The 22,828-nt window shown below is 44.5% G+C and overlaps 1 protein-coding gene across 1 annotated transcript; it reads left to right on the top strand.

Moving 5' to 3' along the window:
* The first annotated feature begins 230 nt into the window (after window positions 1–230).
* drd5a (dopamine receptor D5a) lies at window positions 231–5,711 on the top strand. The gene has a single exon (XM_078541937.1). The coding sequence runs from the start codon at window positions 971–973 to the stop codon at window positions 2,279–2,281; it is 1,311 nt and encodes a 436-aa protein (XP_078398063.1). The 5' UTR covers window positions 231–970; the 3' UTR covers window positions 2,282–5,711.
* Window positions 5,712–22,828: the final 17,117 nt, after the last annotated feature.

The raw sequence follows: 22,828 nt of genomic DNA, 5'->3' as shown, positions 1-22,828 counted from the left end.
TGGCAGAGAACCGGAGTGGATGACAGGATCCTGTGCTCCATGCGGCCTCGACCAGGGCTGTCACGGCCACTGGATGTGGATTCCTTTCCCCCTCCCAGATTTGACTGCACCCTCTGATGTGTGCTCTGACCCTGCCCCGTGTGGGTGCCGCCTGAAACCATTGCTAAAGGTTCGGACGCACACACACACACACACAGAGGGTCTAAGGTCTGACATGCGAACTTGTTTCTTTCTGGCAGAAAAAGAAGATGCATTGGCACTTCCTCAGTTAACCGAGGGCGGAGGGAAATGTAGCTTTCATTGAAAGAATGAGTTAAACAGCGATGATGTTTGTTCCTCCCTCTCTGGCGCCGAAGTGGATTGAACTCTGCGAGTACTCGAGTTTTTGTTGGTAAATAAATCGACAGAGACGCTGTGATCAACTTACAACGGCGGGGTTTTCCCTACACCCCCCACCCCCCCCACCTTTCCCCACCTACAGGGATCAAAGGCAGCATCGACTGGGAGATATAGGAAAATGAGTGATTTATTCGGTTGTATTCGCCTCTCCGAGGATGTCACAGCTCCTGCCGGCGAGTTGCGCCCTCAGGCAGGAGCAGCTCGGTGTTTGCACCCCGGTACCCTCTCAGCGGGCAGCCTGCACTGAAACCAGCCGCTGTGGGCACGGCATGGTTCTCTTGGCTTTCCTGGCAGGCCCCCTTCCTCCAGTGTGGAAACAGGCTGCAATCGCGGAGTTCACGTGGGGCACTTTCCAGGGCGAGGGAAAGCAGGAGTGGCGTCCAGCCTGATGGCTCGCTCGGTGAGGTGCCAGCGGGAGCAGAGAGTCAGGGTGTGGGCAGCAGGCGGGCACGCTCCCAGCTTTTAGACAGCTTCCCCTGCCAGGATGCCCTCTGGACTGTGCTCGGGCAGTGAGTCAGGCATGGACACTCGGATCTAACAGCCGGGGAGATCAGCGCTCTGCCTGGGAGGAATGATGCCGAACGGGACCCTCTTGGAGGATGCAGCAAGTGGCAAGAAGGAGCTGGTGCTTCGCGCCTTCACTGGCTCTTTACTCTCCTTGTTAATCCTCTTCACCTTGCTGGGGAATGCCCTGGTGTGTGCAGCGGTCTTCAAGTTTCGCCACCTCCGGAGTAAGGTCACCAACATTTTCATCGTCTCCCTGGCACTCTCTGATCTCCTGCTGGCCACCCTGGTGATGCCCTGGAAGGCGGTGGCAGAGGTGGCCGCCTACTGGCCCTTCGGGCCCTTCTGCAAAGTCTGGGTGGCTTTCGACATCATGTGCTCGACGGCGTCCATCCTGAACCTGTGTGTGATCAGCGTGGACCGCTACTGGGCCATCTCCAGCCCCTTCCGCTACGAGCGCAAGATGACCCGGCGGCTGGCCCTGCTCATGATCGGGGTGACCTGGGCACTCTCCGTCCTCATCTCCTTCATCCCGGTCCAACTGAACTGGCACAGCAGCCAGCCCCGGGAGGCTGCAGCGGGTAACAGCAGCGCCGGACCCCCGCCTCCGGACAACTGTGACTCCAGCCTGAACAGGACCTACGCCATCTCCTCGTCCCTGGTCAGCTTCTACATCCCTGTGGCCATCATGCTGGTCACTTACACCCGGATCTACCGGATCGCCCAGATCCAGATCCGCAGGATCGCCTCCCTGGAGAGGGCAGCAGAGCACGCCCAGAGCTGCCAGAGGAGTAAGCTGGATGCCCAGCAGCACCCCAGCAGCCTGAAGAGCTCTTTCAAGAAGGAGACCCAAGTGCTCAAGACCCTGTCCATCATCATGGGAGTTTTCGTCTGCTGCTGGCTGCCCTTCTTCATCCTCAACTGCATCGTCCCCTTCTGCGACCGCAGCTTCCCGGCCTCCGCCTCCAACTTGCCCTGTGTCAGCGAGACCACCTTCGACATCTTCGTCTGGTTCGGCTGGGCCAACTCCACCCTCAACCCGGTCGTGTACGCCTTCAACGCCGAGTTCCGCAAGGCTTTCTCCAGCCTCCTGGGCTGCCGCAACCTGTGCCCCAGCAACCAGGTGGAGACGGTCAACATCAGCAACGAGCTGGTGTCCTACAACCAGGACACGGTCTTCCACAAGGAGATCGTGACCGCCTATGTCAACATGATTCCCAACGTGGTGGACTGCCTGGAGGGCAACCAGATCTTCGACAGGATGTCGCAGATCTCCGCCGCCAACGAACTGGCCACGGATTCGGTCTACGAGATGGATTGCGACGCAGACTTGTCTTTGGATAAAATCACGCCCTTTACCCCGAATGGTTTGCATTGATAATAAGAGCCAACAGCATCCAGTCCTCGGAAAATCTAACGTGATCTACCGGTTGGATTGGGGCAGAATTAATCAGCCGGCTGTGGGCTCCTTGATGAACAAAGTCCAACGCTTCAAGTGACAAGGCTGATTTGTAATCTGTAGGGAAATATTAAAAGCACCATGAACCCTAAACAAGCCAGAAGTTGTTCCATACTGGGGCTGGGGGATGTAAATTGCTTTTTCACAAATCGTTTCAATCAATTGACACAACCTTTTGCAGGTAATTTGGTTTAGCTGCCATGTTGGGAATGGGTGCCAGGTTTTTACTGTCTGTTGTGCTCTACATTTCACTCATGGTCATTTCCTTACACAGAGATTGAAGGATCAAAAGACTTTCAAAAGTACAGAACTTTATGTCTTCTGGGCACAGTGCCCCAAACCATCCAACCCACTCTCCATCCTCAATCTTGCTGCTCATGATAAAGGAACACCTGAAAGAAACTCAGTTGGTAATTAAACATTCAAGTCACTTACATGTTGGAATTATGTCCCATTGATTTCTTACTTTTATATTTTAATGATTGCAAGTACCTTTGGACACTGTCAAGATGGCGATCCAGTTTGTAACCATAATATTTTAAATGATTCAACATCAGTCAACATATTCCAATAAAGTATTCATTATTCCGACGTGGATGTAATTTGGTTGATGATCTTCCATTAACACTTCTTTTTATACTTTTTTTCTACTCTTCCTCAAGGCTTTGACAGTCCATATGGTTTTATGGTGACGAATAATCCTCTAGTACCTTGTCCAAGTGGTCATTCTTCATGAGGAAGCCTGTACAGTGAATGGCCACAGACCATTCAGTGGGAAGGAAGGGGAAGTTTGAGCCTGAGCCTATTCTCACTCACCCCATGTTCACAGATGCACACATTCCAGCAAGAGTCACTGAATAGCAAATGGGAGAGGGAGCAAAAGGTGCTGAGACTAATTGTATCATCTCTTTTACCACTCTAACTCAGTACAGATCAGGAATTGAATCCCAGGTCTGTTCTGTGTAGCAAATACTGCCTAAAGTCTGTAACGCACAGCTATATGCTGCCTGTATGAATTGGTTCATCCAGGGAGCCATACGCTTGGGGGTGATATCTAATATTTCATAACTATAATCCTGAAATGCACTGCACCCAATCCAGGTACATTCTCAGGGTGAATATTAAGAGTTGCACACTCCCAGCTCATAATGTTGCACCTATTAAAATTCATGAGCAGAAATCTGTGGGTTAGGAATGTCCTAGATTGTAACATGCTTCCCTTGTATGACAGGAGTGGGTATAGTAGAATTCCTACTCCTTGTTTTCTAAGGGTTTGGAGCACTGTTTTGCCCACTTGTTGGGAACAATTTTGATTAATATCAGTGTCATCCTTGAAGCAAGAGTTCAGTATGGTTAACAATACCATCACATTTCCCCTGACCTGTCATTGTGTACTAAATCAAGAAAGACTTGGTGTTCATAGAATAATGCAGTGCTGAAGGATGCCATTCAGCCCATTGTGCCTCTGCTAGCTCTTTGGTAGAGCTATTCAATTAACACCATTCTTTTGCATTTTCTCCTTAATGTTAAGATTTTCTCATGTTATTAAAACAATTGCAACACAGGGCTGGACTCCTAATTCTATATGCAAACGTTTCCTTTAAAAGATGGATGGTCTGCTTGCTTCTCAATTAAGAGAAGAAAATTAATGCACATTTTTAATAATATAATAAAAAGTACATTATTTATATAAAACAAAAAATTACATAATAAACCTTGGTCAGCAATTTGGTGACTTCTTGTACAATTCTGTGGAGAGAAATACAAAGTTCCCTTATAAATCTTCTCCGAAGAGGGAGAAAGAAAAAGTCAAGGTTTTTTCCCTAATGACCAAAGCATTGTAAGGAACTCCACAATATTTATTTTAAATTATAGATATTCTTCTGAAATAGAAGTTGGCGAGTGTGGTAATTTCTCAGCTTGTAGAGTAAAATGACAGCCATTCGTTTTAAAATAAAATGCTTAAAATATCATTTGAAGTGCATATAAGTCAGAAATTCTATTTTTCTTTAATATATTATTTTGACATTCCAAAAATTTACATAACTATTGAATTCCTTCACAAATGTCTTATCTTATTATCATGCTTTTTCCCCTTATGAACAACTATTACAAGTGCCAAACATTTTCTTCTTCAATAATTCTTAACTCTTTAATATGCCCAGGTCCATAATAGCATGAAAGCTGTTACTTTACTGGATTGGGAGTGAAGGTTCTTCCATCACCTCTCACATTTTGACAGGATATAAATAAAGGCTTCTCCTGTGATTGATGATCACTGTCCTATTTCTAGCCTCCAGGCTGCCCCTGTTCACTTCAATCATTCTTGTCTCTTTTACATTATTGATACTTTTGTCAGTGCTTTTCTAAGCATTCCCTTCTCATTTCTTTCCAGTTGCAGATACACCATCCTACATGCTCTCACTGCTCCCAACGTTCCCATTATATTGAAAGCAAACCTCGTTGCAGTTTCCTAATCCAACAATATTTTTCCTCAGGATTTTAAAACGTTGGAACTCGTTTCTTTCTTCAGTCTTCCCTTCCACCGAGACTGTATAAGTTTTTGAAATGCAAACTTAAGTATCACCTGATCACTTGTTCCTAATTGCTCCAACTCCTCTTATACCATCTTCAAACTTGATGCTATCTCATACTACAGCCAATAAGCTTCTCTTTGGGATTTGAATAAAATAATTCATTTTTGGGTGTTTTATTAATATTTGCTGAACTCAGAGGAGGGCATTTCAGTTTCAGATGTCTTTTCATGTCTCAAATAAACCAACAAAACAGCTAACGTGTCCTCCACATCAGTAATAAATGAACTGGTAACAACATTGTCAAAAAGTCACAAAGGAGAAAAGAGCATTTCAGAAGTAATAATAACTATGTTACATGGAACGCTTTCAAACACAGAGTTTACAGCATTTATGTGCAGCAAATTCAATTGACATTTAACAGCAATTACAAAGATTACAAACCCTGACATTACCAGTTTGTGATTGCTCCCTTATCCTTTTTCTAATTAGGAAATATAGCTGTTAAACCTAGAAATTACGTTAGTGTAAAATGCTTAATTCACTTCTATAAAATGAATTTGCCATTTTGACAGAAGCATTAATCCATTCCTCTTGAACTGGCTTACATTGCACAAAGTAATTTCATACAAATACGCTAGGTGGTTATATACTAATATCACTCAACATAGTTTATGGGCATCAATGGTGTAATGGTCTATGTATCATAAATATCAAGTTGAACAAGATAAATTGAAAATTATTGTTGAAAACAGTGGTGTAACTGATAGTATCATTCAACAGTATTGTATGTGTGCATTAATACAAGACAGCAATTATATTTTCTTGGTGTAAAAGGAATAATAAAAGATCTATGACACTGGATTTTGAAAACTATTACTTCTCTGCTTGGACATGCTCCTGAATCCACTTCCTTTCTGATATATTTAAAATTTTAAGAGAAGACACTTTAAATAACGTCAAAACCATTTCAAATCAACACAAAACAGCAATGTACAAAAAAATCATAATTCAATAAAATAATTCACAGTCACTTTCAAGTTCTTTTTATTATTCATTCATGGGATGAGGGCATCACTGGCTGGGCCAGCATTAATTGCCCATCCCTAATTGTCCTTGAGGAGGTGGCGGTGGGCAGGCTTCTAAAACTGCTGAAGTCCATGTGGTGTAGGTACACCGCCAGTGCTGGTAGGAAGAGAGTTCCAGGATTTTGACCCAGTGACAGTGAAGGAACAGCGATATATTTCCAAGTCAGGATGGTGAGTATCTTGGAGGGGAACTTCCAGATGGTGGTGCTCCCATGTGCCTGCTGACCTTGTCCTTCTAGATGGTACTGGTCATGGGTTTGGAAGCTGTTGTCTAAGGAGCCTTGGTAAGTTCCTGCAGTGCCTCTTGTAGATGGCATGCACTGCTGCCACAGTTTTCCTGTGGCGGAGGGAGCAAATGTTTTTTGTGGAAAGGGTGCCATTCAAGTTGGCTGCTTTGTCCTGGATGGTGTCAAGCTTCTCGAGTGTTGTGAGAGTTGCACTCTTCCAGGCAAGTGGAGAGTATTCCATCACACTCCTGACTTGTGCCTTGTAGATGGTGTACAGGCTTTGGGGAGTCAGGAGGTGAGTGACTCATTGCACGATTCCTAGCCTCTGACCTGTTCTTGTAGCCACAGTATTTATATGGCCAATTCAGTTCAGTTTCTGGTTAATGGCAACCCCCAGGATGTTGATAGTGATGGATTCAGTGATGGTAATGCCATTGAATGTCAAGGGGTGATGGTTAGATTCCCTCTTGTTAGAGATGGTCATTGCCTGACACTTGTGTGGCACGAATGTTACTTGCCACTTGTCAGCCCAAGCCTGGGTATTGTCCAGGTCTTGCTGCATTTGGACATGGATTGCTTCAGTATCTGAGGAGTCGTGAATGGCGCTGAACATTGTGCAATCATCAGAGAACATCCTCACTTGTGACCTTATGATAGAAGGAAGATAGAAGGAAGTGGCCCTGGTGGAACCCAATTTGAGCATCAGTGAGCAGGTTGTTGCTATGCATGTGCTGCCTGTTAGCACTGTTGATGACCCCTTCCATTACTTTACTGATGATTGAGAGTAGACTGATGGGGCAGTAATTGGCCAGGTTGGATTTGTCCTACTTTTTGTGTACAGGACGTACCTGGCCAATTTTCTACATAGCCAAGCAGATGCCAGTGTTGTAGCTATAATGGAACCGCTTGGCTAGGGGCACAAGTTCTGGAGCACAAGTATTCAGTAGTATTGCCGGAATATTGTCAGGGCCCATAGCATTAGCAGTATCCTGTTCCTTCTGCCATTTCTTGATATCATGTGGAGTGAATTGAATTGGCTGAAGACTGGCATCTGTGATGCTGTGGACCTCCGGAGGAGGAGGCCGAGATGAATCATCCACTTGGCTCTTCTGGCAAAAGATTGTTGCAAATGTTTCAGCCTTACCTTTTGCATTGATGTGCTGGGCTCCTCCATCATTGAGGATGGGGATATTTGTGGAGCATCCTCCTTCAATGAGTTGTTTAATTGTCCACCACCATTCATGACTGGATGTGGCAGGACTGCAGAGCTTAGATCTGATCCATTGGTTGTGGAATGGCTTACCTCTGTCTATTGCTTGCTGCTTATGCTGTTTTGCACGCAAGTAGTCCTGTGTTATAACTTCACCGAGTTGACGCCTCATTTTTAGGCAGACCCTCTCCTTCACTAAAGGACAATGGTTTCAAGGTCATCTTTAGACTTTTAATTCCATATATTTATTGAATTAAAATCCCACCATCTGCCAGCCCAGAGCATTACCATGGGTCCCTGGATTACTTGTTTAGCAACAATATCACTACACCATCGCCTCCCCCCACTTCATAATCATGGAAATTCAGCCTATTGCGCATTCCTGATTTTAATTGCTCTGCCATTAGCAGTGGTGACTGATGTCATCAAGGCCCTAAGCTCTTGAATTCCCTCCATAAATCCCTGTGCTTCTCTACCTTCCTTTCCTCCTTTAAGACACTCCTTAAAACCTGCTCTTTGAATAAACGTTTGCTTGTCAGGCCTAATATTTATATATCTGGCTCGGTGTCAGGTTTTTTTGATAATGCTCCTGTAAAAGGCCTTGGGACATTTTATTATGTTAAAGGTGCTATGTAAATACAATTGTTGTCATTGAACATAAAAAAAGATAAGGACATGGGAGCAGATATAGGCTATTCAGCTTCTTGAGACCCTGGCTGATCTCTGCCTCAACTCCATTTGTCCATTTTTGTTCCATAAGCCTTGATAAACTTACTGACCAAAATACTACTGATCTCAGTCTCAACAACTTTCCAGCATCCACAGCCTTTTGGGGAGCAAATTCCAGAGCTCCAAGGCACTTCGCATGAACAAATATTTCCTGATTAACTCCTAAACTTCCTTACAAGGAGTACGTGGCATCCTTGCTCCTCCTACCAAAATGCACCAGCTCATCTATACGCTTATTTATACTGAAACCCATTTACCAATTACATGCCCATTCTGCAAGTTTAATGTCTTCCTGTATCTTGGTGCAGCCCTCCTCTTTATTGACTATCCCCCTCAATTTGGTATAGCTATGCCTTTTTTTACCACTGCCATTATGTTGTCTCTAATTTGTACAGCTACCCCACCTTCCATTCTTCCTTCCCTATCATTGAATAACACAGCACAGAAAGAAGCCATTCAGCTCATTGTGCCTATGTTGGCTCTTTGGAAAAAACATCCAATTAATTCCACTTCCTTCAGAGCCCTGTAAATTATTTTCCTTTAAGGATTTATCCAACTCTCTTTTAAATGTTACTACTGAACTTGCTTCCAGCGCCCTTTCAGATAGTGCATTCCAGATTGCAACAACTCGCTTTGTAAGATATGTTTCCTCATGTCACCTCTGGATGTTCTGCTAATTATCCTGAATCTGTTTCCTTTGGCTACTGACTCCTGTGCCACCACAATGTACTAGTAAGATAACACATATAGAGAAATTGAGCTATTTATTGATGTCTCGGACCCACCAAAATCCCCCTGCGGATTCCCTAATGTCCGGTAATCCTAATTAATCCCAGTTTGAAAATCTATGAGTTGAGGAAATGCTTGTTCTTTTAGTTCTTCGTGTTTTTCAGCTGGGTTATATCTGTTAGCTGTACAGTGTTCATGGTGGGTGATTCAGAATGTATATGTGTGTGATTCAGGATAGTGAATCCTTTCTAAATACATTATATCCTGCTATATATAACTTCTTATGTAGTCATGTTCAGTTATCCCTAGTGTATCTGGTTCCTGTCTACAGATTATAGCCTCTACTTTGCTCTTCTTGTTTCAAGTGCTGTGTACATTGCTGTGCAGGTTTTTTTTATCCTTCCCCTTGCTTCATTTTTAACACTGCAACAGTATTATACAACTGTAGCATCATTTCCTCACTTTTCAGTCCCAAACCCCTTTAGCCTTTTTGATTAATTTTGCACTATCTTTTAGTGATTTGTGCACATTTATATCTAAATCCCTTTTCTTCTGCATAGCTTGTATTCTGTTGCCACAAAAAATATAATTCCAGTTTGCATATTTCAGTTCCAAAGTGGATGACCTAAGACTTCCCCAGATTGAACTCCATCTGTCCTTATTTTGCCCACTTGCTGGGGGTAAGCTAAAAAAAAATGACAGGCTTGGTTCAGACAGGGGTTAAAGTCTCAAAAAGTTGGTTTCCAATCCTCCACTTCCAATATTAACTGAGGCGGGCTGGATGTGAGCTTCATTGTCATTAAACTTTTCAACTGTAGCTCTTGTCCTTAGATGACAGCTTGGCAGATCCAGGAAGGGTGTGTATTTACACCTACCTCCTGTGTCCAGCATATCTGTGTGAGCAACTCCCACCCAACCTTCCCCACAAGGTCTCTGACCTACCCATCCCTCGACCCCCCAGGGCTCCAATACCCCTTCCCAAGTCTCCAGCCATTCCCAAGCGCTCAAATCCCCTTTGAGGCCTCAGACACTCCCACAAGCCTTTGGCCTCTGAATCCCACCTTGCAAGGCTTGCAACACCCTAATAAGGCCTCTCACCTTAACCTCCAGGCTGCAGATGTCTTTCCCAGGCCCCTGAACACTCCCAAACAGGTCTGTGACAGCCCCCATGTTTCCAAACTCTTTCCCAGAGCGCCAGTGTTGCCTTTCTTCAGGTATCTGATCCATTTCCCAGGCCCCTGACCTCTCCCATCAACCCTCATGCTCTCAGGCCATTCCCAAGCTCCCAACTTCCCCTTCCAGCACTCTAATCCCCTTTCCAAAGCACCCCATGTCCTGAGGTTTCCAATCTCCCCCACAGTGAAACCACCAACTTCCCATCCCACAGACCTCTGATCCTCTCCTCAGTCCCCTGATTTCCCCCCAAAGGCCTCTGAACCCCTTCCTAGGCCCCCGGCCTCCACCTACCTTTGGTTTCTCATTCTCTGCCTCTCACCTAGGCCCCCAACCTCTCCCTCCCAGGCCTCTGATCCCCAACCCAACTTTCCCAACTGAGGCCTCCAGCTTCCCCTTCCTGGGACCTTGGGATCAACAACTCCTGAGGTATCATGCTCCGTTCCTCCTCTGAACAACCCCTAGCCCTGTGGTCATGTCACAATATTGTTTTTTTATTCATTCATAGGATGAGGGCATCACTGGCTAGGCCAGCATTTATTGCCCATCCCTAACTACCCTGAAGAAGTTGGTGGCAAGTCGCCTTTTTGAAAAACTGCAGTCCATGAGGTGTAGGTCCAGGATTTTGACTCAGTGACAGTGAAGGAACGGGTAGTTCCAAGTCAGGATGGCGTGTGACTTGGAGGGGAACTTGCAGGTGGTGTTGTTTCTACGTACCTACTGCACTTGCCCTTCTAGGTGGTAGAGGTCACTGGTTTGGAAAGTGCTGTTGAAAAAGCCTAGGTGATTTTCTGCAGTGCATCTTGAAGTTGGTGCACGCTGCTGCCATGGTGCACTGATGGTGGAAGGAGTGAATGTTTAAGTTGGTGGATGGGTGCCAATCAATTGGGCTGCGATGTTCCAGGCACTGTGCTTTCTGAGTGTTGTTGGAGCTGCATCCAGGCAAGTGGAGAGTATTCCATCACACCTCTGACTTGTGCCTTGTAGATGGTGGACAGGCTTTGGGGAGTCAGGTGGTGAGTTACTCACTGCAGAATTCCCAGCCTCTGGCCTGCTCATGTAGCCACAGTATTTATATAGCTGGTCCAGCTAGGTTTCCGGACAATGGTAACCCCACCAGGATGTTGGTAGTGGGGGATTCAGTGATGGTAATGCCATTGATTGTCAAGACGAGATGGTTAGATTCACTCTTGTTGGACATTGTTCTTGCCTGGCACTTGCATGGTGCAAATGTTGCTTATCTGCCCAAGCCTGATTGCTTTCAGCATGTGTGCATAGATGGATTTAGTATCTGAGGAGCTATGAATGTTACTGAGCACTGTGCAATCATCAGCAAACATCCCCACTTCTGGCACTAAGATGGAGAAAGATCATTGAAGATGGCTTAGCTTTGAACCCTACCCTGTGGAACTCCTGCAGCAATGTCCTGGGGCTGAGATGATTGGCCTCCAACAACCACAACCATATTCCTTAGTGCTAGCAATGTTTCCAATTAGTGGAGAGTTTTCACCTGATTCCCAATGACTTCAGCTTTACCAGGTCTTGTTGACGCCACTGTGATGGCCTTTGACCCAGAAACAGTAACAATAAGGGAAATTTGTAATGACTTCATAATGTTTGGGGAATCTGTAATTTTTTTTAAAATAAAGGGACTTTTAAGAGTTTGTATTAATTGCAAAGGGATCGAATATCACTTATGGATATTAAGAAATACTGGTCCATGTGATGTCATGACCCTTGATCTAGAAGCAGTAAAAACAAGATGGAGGTAAAAATACAGAGGCTGTGTGGCACACGGTCACAAAGAGAAGCAGAATGAAGAAGAGCCGGAGAGGAGAGTTGAGAGTGACCTGGGATGAAGTGCGTCATACAGAGAAGATTGCATGGGTGGAACCCCCTTTATGTGAAAGCTGCTGCCTGTGGAAAATCAGCTAAGACTTTGAAGGAAAGGGACTAGAATTCTACTTGGAAGAACTGTAGGGGCAAAATTGGGAGCCTCCAGGTGGAGAGGCCTGCCTACTAAATCAGTGTGATAGCCTCTGTTGTATCAGCTATTCCATGTGTAATTTATAGTTTGTACTGATCGTGATTTGCCTGTTACTTTATATTTAATTTATGTTGATTCTAATTCATGTTAAAGTAAAAGTTACAAAAAGTGAAATCTTGTTGCTAATTTCGTCATTTGGGGGTTCTTTGGTAAATTTGGTTATTTTGGTTTAGGAATTCCCAAAGGAATTGTAACACCACCCTTGGTCAAATGCTGCTTTAATGTCAAAGGCATTCCCCCTCGCCTCTGGAATTCAGCTGTTTTGTCCATGTTTGGACTGAGGCCGTAATAAGGTTTGGAGCCAAGTGGTCCTGGCAAAACCTAAACCGAACATTGGTGAGCAGGTTATTGCTGAGTAAGTGCCCCTTAATAACATTGTCAATAACCCTTCACTCACTTTACTGATGATTGAGAGTAGATTGATGAGGTGGTAATAGGCCAGATTTTATTTGTCCTGCTTTTTGTGGACATCATATACCTGAACAATTTTCCAATTTGTCGGCTAGATGCCAGTTGTTTAGGGTTGCAGCTAGTTTGGGAGCATGATTCTTCAGCATCACATCTGGGATGTTGTTTGGGCTTATAGTCTTTATGGTTCCCAGTGTGCTCAGCTGTTTCTTAATATCACATTGAGTGAATCGAATTGGCTGAAATCTGGCACCTGTGATCATGGAGACCTGAAGAGGAGGCTGAGGTGTGTCTCTCACTCGACACTACTGATTGATGATAGTTGCAAACACTTCAGCCTTGTCTTGTTCACTAATGTGCTGGTCTCTGCCTCTGCCATCATTTAAGGTGAGGATGTTCATGAAGCATCCTCCTCCTGTTAGTTGTTTAATTGTTCACCGTCATTCATAACTGGATGTGGCAGGATGGCAGACCTTTAATATGTTTAGAATGCATATAGTCCTGTATAACAGTTTCACCAGGTTGGCACCTTAACTTTAGGTATGCCTGGTGCTTTTCCTGGCATGCTGTCCTACTGTCCTCATTAAACTAAAATTGGTTCCGTGCTTTGATGGTAATGGTAGAGTGAGGTATATGCCAGGCCATGAGATTCCAGATTGTGGTTGAGTACAATTCTGTTTCTGTTGATTGGCCACAGTGACTTACTGATGCCCAGTTTTGAGTTGTTAGATCTGTTCTGAATCTATCCTGTTTAGCATGGTGGTAGTGCCAGGTAACATGATGGATGGTATCCTTGGTGTGAAGACAGGACTTGCTCTCTACAAAAATTGCGTGGTGGTCACTTCTACTAATACTGTCATGGACAGATGCATTTGTGACAGGTAGATTGGCAAGGGTGAGGTCAGGTAGGATTTTTCCCTTATTGGTTCTCTCATCACTTCAGCACCAGCAGTTATGTCATTAGATGGGATATACAGCAACGATACAGACTATTTGGCCCAACCAATTCATGCTGGTGCTTATGCTCCACACGGGTCTCCTTCCATCTCACTTCATCTCCCATCATAACCATCTATTCTCTTAACCCTCATATGCTTGTCTAGCTTCCCCTTAAATGCAACTATACTATCTGCTTCAACCACGTCCTGTGGTAGTGAGTTCCACATTCTCATCACTCTTTGGGTGAAAAATTTCTTCTGAATTCTCCACTGGATTTCTTGGTGTCTATTGTATATTGATGGCCTCTAGTTATGTTCTTCCCCCACAAGAGGAAACATTCTCCCTGCAACCATTCTATCAAAACCTTTCATATATGTCACCCATCAACCTTCTTTTTTCAAGAGAGACACAGCCTGTCAATCTTTTCCTGATATGTACAGCCATACACTTCTGGTATCACCTTTGTAAATCTTCTCTGCCTTCTCTCCAGTGCCTCCATATTCTTTCTATAATATATCACACAGAACTGCATACAGCACTCTTAAGCGTGGCTGATACAGTTTTAGGATAGCTTCCCAGCTTTTCAATTCTACTCCTTTAGAAATGCCCTTCAGGACTTTGCCAGCTCGGTCAGTAGTGGTGTTGCCATGTCACTCTTTCTTGGTAATGGACATTGAAGTCCCCCGTCCAGACCACATTCTGTGCCCTTTCTCCCTTCGGTGCTTCTTCCACCTGGTGTTCAACTTGGAGGAGCACCGATTCATTAGCATCAAAAGGAAGTTTACTTGCTTGTGTTTGACCTGATGACATGAAACTTTATGGGGTCCAAAAAAAATATTGAGGACTCTCAGGGCCACTCCCTCCCAACTGTATACCACTGTGCCACCACCTTTGGTGGGTATGTCCAGCCAGTGGGACAGGACATACCCAGGGATGTTGATGGAAGAGTCTGAGACATTGGCTGTAAGGTATGACTCTGTGAGTATGGCTACGTCAGGCTGTTGCTTGACTAGCCTGTGCGACAGTTCTCCCAGTTCTGCACCTGTTCCCAGGTGCTAGTGAGGACGCCTTTGCAGGGTAATCTTTCCGATTTTATTCCTTTTAGACTTTTTCCAGATTAGTCTGATACAACTGAGTGGCTTGCTAGATCATTTGACAGGATAGTTAAGAATCAACTGCATTGCTCTGGGTCTGGATTCACATATAGGTCAGATTTGGTAAGGATGCCAGATTTCCTTCTTTACAGGACATTATTGAACGAAATAGGTTTTTCGACAATCTGGTAGTTTTATGATTAGCATTACTGATATTAGCTTTTGATTCCAGATTTATTTAATTAACTGAATTTAAATTCCCCATCTGCTGTGGTGGGACACATGTCTCTCGATCATTTGTCCGGGCCTCTGGATTACTCCAGTAACGTAACCATTATGCTGCCCTATATGAGCTCTGGAAAATTATGACTAACACATCTGCAATTTCCTCATGTTTTCCTTTTAGTATTCTGGGGTGGATCTCTCCATGAACATTTTTTACTTAGATTCAATCTAAGTTCCTCCCCTTGCCATTTTTAGATTGAAACCCTCAAACTCTAGACGATTCACACTCTATCCCTGACTGATAATCTGCATCTTGCTCCAGGGTCTGATCATACACTAGGCCTTGGGCTGCCAACTCTGATTTGACAGATTCCTGGAGATTTAATCATGTGACGTTTGATCACCCAACACTGCACATAATGCATGATCACCTGACATTTGATCTCATGCCACTGTATTTGCCTACTGCTTGCAAATGTTATTGCATTTACCTTAATTGAGTTTCTCAGTATCACCAAGCCCCAAATATGTGATAAATAACATAACTTATAAATCAAAGGAAGAAGACAGAAAGATTTAAGGGTAAAAAATGTTAAAATAAAATCCATAAAATGTTAAAATAAAATCAATTTCTGTGATGTTTCTACAGTAACGATCAATGAGAAATGCCAGGTAGCTTTCAGTGAATGACTTTATTGAAAAATAAATAGCTGACCACTGCTGGTTTAGCTAGAAAGTAGCTATGTATGTTTTTTAAAATTCATTTTCAGCAATATAAAATGGGGTTAATCACAGATGGTGACTTGACACTCTGATCAAAATATTTACTTTTTGTGATAAACTCAGTTTCAGTGACACTAATCAGACTTTATTGAGTTAATACAACACTCTTAAATATATCAAAGATTATTTTAAAAAGAAATTGAAAAAAATGTTTTATAATGTAGATTCTGGCCCCAAAATATTTTGTGCAACCTCTATGACTGGTTCACCTGAACTCTCGTTACAAAAAAACTAAGTTTATGAAAAACACAGAATGAAATTAAATCACACATTTGGCCCCATCCCATTCCTCTAATAATTGATATTTTTGGTCTGGTGAGGAGGGAAAAAAGAAGCAGATTACATGGTGTACTTCATGACCTCTAGAAGTCCCAAGGCACTTCATGGTCAATGAAGTGTGATCACTGTTGTAGGTAGGTTACAATAGTTGACATTTTCGAGCTTTCAGCTCCAGCTTTCAGCTGGATGTCATAGCTCAAACTCACACAAGTTTTTTTTATTCATTCAAGGGATGTGGGCTTTGGTGTCTGGGCCAGCATTTATTGCCCATCCCTAGCGATATATTTCCAAGTCAGGATGGTGAGTGACTTGGAGTGGAACTTCCAGGTGGTGGTGCTCCCGTCTATTTGTTGCCCTTGTCCTTCTAGATGGTAGGTGCTGTCGAAGGAGCCTTGGTATTTATGTGGCTAGTCCAGTTCAGCTTCTGACCTTATGATGGAAGGAAGGTCATTGATGAAGCAGATGAAAATGGTTGGGCTGAGGACACTGCCCTGAGGAACTTGTGCAGTGATGTCCTGGAGCTGCGCTGATTGACCTCCAACAACCATCTTCCTTTGTGCTAGGTATGACTCCATCCAGTGAAGAGTTTTATCCCCGATTCCCATTGATTCCAGTTTCGCTGGGGCTCCTTGATGCCACACTCGGTCAAATGTGGCCTTGATGTCAAGGGCAGTCACTCTCACCTCACCTCAGGAATTCAGCTCTTTTGTTCATGTTTGAGCCATGGCTGTAATGAGGTCAGGAGCTGAGTGGCCCTGGTGGAACCCAAATTGGGCATTAGTGAACAGGTTATTGTTAAGCAAGTGCCACTTGATAGCACTGTTGATGACGCCTTCCATTACTTTACTGATGATGGAGAGTAGGCTGATGGGGCGGTAATTGGCCAGGTTGGATTTGTCCTGCTTTTTGTATACAGGACATACCTGGGCAATTTTCCCTGTAGTCTGGTAGATGCCAGTGTTGTACCTGTACTGGAACAGCTTGGCTAGGGGCGTAGCAAATTCTAGAGCACAAGTCTTCATTACTATTGCTCGAGTATTGTCAGGCCCCATAGCCTTTGCACTATCCAGCACCTTCAGCCATTTCTTGATATCATGTGGAATAAATTGAATTGGCTGAAGACTGGCATCCGTAATATTGGGGATCTCTGGAGGAGGCCGAGATGGATCATCTATTTGGCATTCCTGGCTGAAGGTTGTAGCAAATGCTTCAGCCTTATCTTTTGCACTGATGTGCTGGGCTCCCCTTCATTGATGATGGGGCTATTATTTGTTTATTCATTCACAGGGCGTGGGCTTCGCTAGCTGGGCCAGCATTTATTGTCCATTCCTAGTTACTCTTGAGAAAGTGGTGGTGAGCTGCCTTCTTTAACAGCTGCAGTCCATGTGGTGTAGGTACACCCAAAGTGCTGTTAGGGAGGGAGTTCCAGGATTTTGACCCAGTGACAGTGAAGGAATGGTGATATATTAACAAGTCGGGATGGTGAGTGACTTGGAGGGGAACTTCCTGGTGGTGGTGTTGCCATCTATCTGCTGCCCTTGTCCTTCTGGATGGTGGTGATTGTGGGTTTGGAAGGTGCTGTTGAAGAAGCCTTGGTGAATTCCTGCAGTGCATCTTGTAGATGGTACATACTGCTGCTACTGTGCGTCAGTGGTGGAGGGAGTGAATGTTTGTGGATGTGGTGCCAATCAAGCGGGCAGATTTGTGCTGGATGGTGTCAAGCTTCTTGAGTGTTGTGGGAGCTGCGCTCATCCAGGCAAGTGGGGAGTATTCAATCACACTCCTGACTTGTGCCTTGTAGATGGTGGACAGGCTTTGGGGAGTCAGAAGGTGAGTTATTCGTCGCACGATTCCTAGCCCCTTACCTGCTCTTGTAACCACAGTACTTACATGGCTAGCCCAGCTCAGTTTCTGGTCAATTGCAACCCCCAGGATGTTGATAGTGGGGGATTCAGTGATGGTAATGCCATTGAACATCAAGGGGCGATGGCTAGATTCTCTTTGGTTGGAGATGGTCATTGCCTGACACTTGTGTGGTACGAATGTTACTTGCCACTTATCAGCCCAAGCCTGGATATTGTCCAGATCTTGCTGCATTTGGACATGGACTGCTTCAGTATCTGAGGAGTTGCGAATGGTGCTGAACTTTGTGCAACCATCAACGAACATCCTCACTTCTGACCTTATGATGGAGGGAAGGTCATTGATGAAACAGCTGAAGATAATTGGGCCGAGGACACTACCCTGAGGAATTCCTGCAGTGATGTCTTGGAGCTGAGATGACTGAACTCCAACAACCACAGCCATCTTCCTTTATGCTAGGTATGACTTCAACCAGCAGTGGGTTTTCCCCCTGATTCCCATTGACTTCAGTTTTGCTAGGGCTCCTTGATGCCACACTCTGTCAAATGCTGCCTTGATGTCAAAGGCAGTCACTCTCACCTCACCTCGGAAGTTCAGCTCTTTTGCCCATGTTTGAACCAAGGCTGTAATGAGGTCAGAAGCTGAGTGGCCCTGGCGGAACCCAAACTGGGCATCAGTGAGCAGGTTATTGCTAAGCTAGTGCTGCTTGATGACCCTTTCCATTACTTTACTGATGACGGCGAGTAGACTGATGGGGCGGTAATTGGTCGAGTTGGGTTTGTTCTGCTTTTTGTGTACAGGACATACCTGGGCAATTTTCCACATAGCCGGGTAGATGCAAGTGTTGTAGTGGTACTGGAACAGCTTGGCTAGGGGCACGGCAAGTTCTGGAGCACAAGTCTTCAGTACCATTGCTGGAATATTATCAGGGCCCATAGCCTTTGCAGTATCCAGTGCCTTCAGCCATTTCTTGATATCACATGGAGTGAATTGAATTGGCTGAAAACTCTGGCATCTGTGACACTGGAGACCTCTGGAGGAGGCTGAGATGGGTCATCCACTTGGCACTCCTGGCTTCAATGCTTGAGCCTTATCTTCTGCACTGATGTGCTGGGCTCCTCCATCATTGAGGATGGGGATATTTGTGGAGCCTCCTCCTCCAGTGAGTTGTTTAATTCTCCACCACCATTCACGACTAGATGTGGCAGGACTGCAGACCTTAGATCTGATCCGTTGGTTGTGGGATTGCTTGGCTCTGTCTATCACTTGCTGCTTAATGCTGTTTGGCACGCAAGTAGTCCTGTGTTATAGCTTTACCAGGTTGACTCCTCATTTTTAGGTAAGCCTGGTGCTGTTCCTGGCTTGCTGTCCTGCACTCTTTATTGAACCAGGGTGATCCCCTGGTTTGATGGTAATGGTAGAGTGGGGGATATACCGGGCCATGAGGTTACAGATTGTGTTTGAGTACAATTCTGCTGCTGCTGATGGCCCACAGCACCTCATGGATGTCCAGTCTTGAGTTGCTAGATCTGTACAAAATCCATCCCATTTAGCATGGTGGTAGCGCCACACAACATGATGGAGGGTACCCTCAATGTGAAGGCAGGATTTCGTCTCCACAACAACTGTGTGGTGGTCATTCCTACCGATACTGTCATGGACAGATACATCTGCGGCAGGCAGGTTTGTGAGGATGAGGTCAAGTATATTTTTCCCTCTTGTTGGTTCCCTCACCATCTGCTGCAGACCCAGCCTAGCAGCTATATCACTTAGGACTTGGGCAGCTTGGTCAGTGGCTACCAAGCCATTATTGGTGATGGACATTGATGTCCCCCACCCAGAGTACATTCTGTGCCCTTGCCACCCTCAGTGCTTCCTCAAGTGGTGTTCAACATGGAGGAGTACTGTTTCATCAGCTGAGGGAGGGCGGTACGTGGTAATCAGCAGGAGGTTTCCTTGCTGATGTTGACCTGGTGCCATGAGACTTCATGGGGTCTGGAGTCGATGTTGAGGACTCCCTGGACAACTCCCTCTCAACTCTATACCCCTGTGCCACCACCTCTGCTGGGTCTGTCCTGCCGGTGGGACAGGACATACCCAGGGATGGTGATGTCTTGGATAGTATCTGTAAGGTGTGATTCCGTGAGTATGACTATGTCAGGCTGTTGCTTGACTTGCCTGTGAGACAGCTCTCCCAATTTTGGCACAATGCCCCCAGATGTTAGTGAGGAGGACTTTGCAGAGTCGATAGGGCTGAGATTGCCATTGTCGTTTCCGGTGCCTAGGTCGATGCCGGGTGGCCATCCGGATTCATTCCTTTTTTGAGACTTTGTAGCAGTTTGATACAACTGAGTGGCTTGCTAGGCCATTTCAGAGGGCAGTTAAGAGTCTGGATCTGAGTCCAGTCCAGCTAAGGTTGGCAATCCCTAAAGGGCATTTGTGAACCAGATGTGTTTTTACAACAATCGACAATGGTTTCATGGTTATCATTCGGCCTTTTTAGGAAGTTCCATTTTTAAAATATATTGAATTCAAACTTGCAGGACTTGAACCCGGGTCCCTAGAGCATTATTTTCGTTTTCTAGATTATTAATCCAGCAGCAATACCACTACTCCATCCCCTTCCCCAAGTGTTGTACTTAGATTCACAACAAAGGAGGAATTAGGATCATACTGTATTAATAGAGCAATGTAAATTAATTACACTGCAAAATTATTTTATCAACAAAATAAAGTATTTGAATGTTTTCAATTCTGTTGATTAATAATGAACAATGGGAGCCTGGTTTCTCTTAGGTTGCCCTAACTATGATGTAAATGACATTATTATAGCGTGCCACTTGGAGGCCAGAAAGGCTTGTTTCATAGCCAGCAGCAATCTTGCAGAGAGTCAGATGTTGCTGAAGCAGCAAAGCCTGAGAAATCAAAAAGACAGTTAGCATAAAGGTATGCAATGTGTTGTTAATTTCACCTTGACCACGTGAATAACTATTTTGGGCATCATTTGTGTACTTACCTCCATTATAATGTTCTTTAAAGAAGTAATTCAAGCATAATTTACTTGAAATTGGAAGAACATTGAGGGAGAATTGCCCTAGTCACGATGTGTGGCAGATTGTAAACTCATTCATGAAAGATTTCCTTGGTATTCCTAGTAAAATTATAAGTGTTTCAGAAAAGACATGATGGAGCTACTGACCAAGGGAAATTCGACTGATTATACTTATGATGCTATTACACATAGCAACCAGAGCAATTTGCTCCCAAAAATCATGCTCCACCAAGCACCCCCCCTAAAATGGCAATCAGTGTCTATGCACATCCATTTGCTTTTTAAATCGGCTTTCCGTCTCACAAAGCAGGTTCCTCCAGATGCCCAGTGGCAAGGCTGGAGATGCATTTTGTGGCTGATAAAGAGAACAGAATAAAATTTTACCCTGTGCTTTTTTTTTGAGCACTGTGTCTCTTTACATCATGCAGGGGGCCTCAAAATTTCACCTGAGGGTTCACATAGAGAGGGGTAGAAGGTGAAGACAAGAGGAGCCCTATCATGGTTCTGGGATAGAGGAGAATGGGTGAGGGCAGAAGTGTGGAAAATGGGATGGACATAATGGGGGGCCTGATCCACCAAAGCTTAGCAGAAAACAGCACTTTGGTAAAGGAGTTGAAACCAGCACTAAGAACAGTCACCCAGCAGACTCAGATGAGGACCTTGATGGGGTGGCATATAGGAGAACACTGATGGATGTGTGCTGGGTGCATTGGCTGGCCTACCAGGCAGCCTCTGTCAGTGCCATGGAGCTTGGAGGAATCTGGCTCCAAGCTGACTGCAGGCACTACGTAAGAGCTTAACCTCTCTGCAACTTCTGCTCCATCACCCTATCATCCAGCAGACCCAGAGGGACTGCTACTGCTCCCCTTATAACTGTTGCAAGTTAGGTGCTGCTAGTGCGGGGCCCATCTTGCAGGCTCACACTTTTTTGTGACTGAGTGACAGGTAAATTTGTTACCTGGACTTGCATAGTCCAAGCTTGGTACCTTGGCATCACATCAGATGTAGTTGTAGTAATTATGGTTTTTTTTAGTGTGTAATGTACCTTTAAGAATAATACTTGTTTGGAGAGATCGCATGACCTGTAGTAACCAATGGGGGAGTAGTGCAGGCTACCTCCGCAGTCAGAATAGCGATAGAGTTGGAGTTGAAAGTTCACATGTAGTTGCTGCTGAGTATATTGTAAATAAACTTAATGTTTCCACCCAAGAAGTGTCTGCAGATCAACTCTCTCATTATTAGTACAACTCGGCCACCCTACAACTGTAGCACTCCTTCATAGGCTTTCAGTGCACACTGGGGAAACCCATATGAGCTCCTCATGAGGGGGCACATGCATGCCATGCCAGAAGTTGTAGATGGCACAGTGCACCCCAGCAAAACAGCACTTGACCTGACATGAAATTCATTCCCATGGTGTTTCTGTCAGACAAATAATTTCCTTCAGTGTTTCCTGTGTCTTATTAAGAAGATGAATGATTTATAATACACCATTTATATAATCCAGATTTTTCTGTGAAAAGGGCAGGCTCCTGCAGACGGTAGCAATTTGCATTCTGCACCTTCCCAAGATATAGGTTATGATTCATTTTACCTGCGAGGGATTAAGCTTGCTAAATTGCTCTGACTGTTCTCAAAGGGGAAAGGTTACAACTTTCTTGCCTAGTTAAAATGCAAACCACCTCCCCTCCAAGGATATGACATCTGTTAAATATTGCAGAAATGGTGAGATGAATGATATCATCGTTCCTCTAATTGTGCTTCCATTTATGCATATTATTAGCAATAAAGTATACTAAACCACAAGCATGTGTATTGCTAACTTCTGGATAATTTCAGCACTAATGAAATTATATGCAACATAGTGAAATTATATGCAGTACGCAGTGTGGTGTAAGTCAATGGGCTTAACCTTATCAAATCTATGATTCAATTATGGAAATAAGTATCATTTTTGAAGGTCATCTTAATCCATAGGCTTTATGGGTTGTAGAATAACAGATTTTTTAAATTCTCAATCAAAATGCCATGTGATATTATTGTGTGTAATTAGAAATTGTATTTTTTTTAATTCATTCACTGTGGG

Source organism: Cetorhinus maximus, chromosome 1, assembly GCF_964194155.1.
Source record: "Cetorhinus maximus chromosome 1, sCetMax3.hap1.1, whole genome shotgun sequence".
In the NCBI taxonomy this organism is placed as follows: Eukaryota; Metazoa; Chordata; class Chondrichthyes; order Lamniformes; family Cetorhinidae; genus Cetorhinus; species Cetorhinus maximus.
Note: the sequence above shows the minus strand (reverse complement) of the source record. Positions and strands in the feature narration are given on the sequence as shown.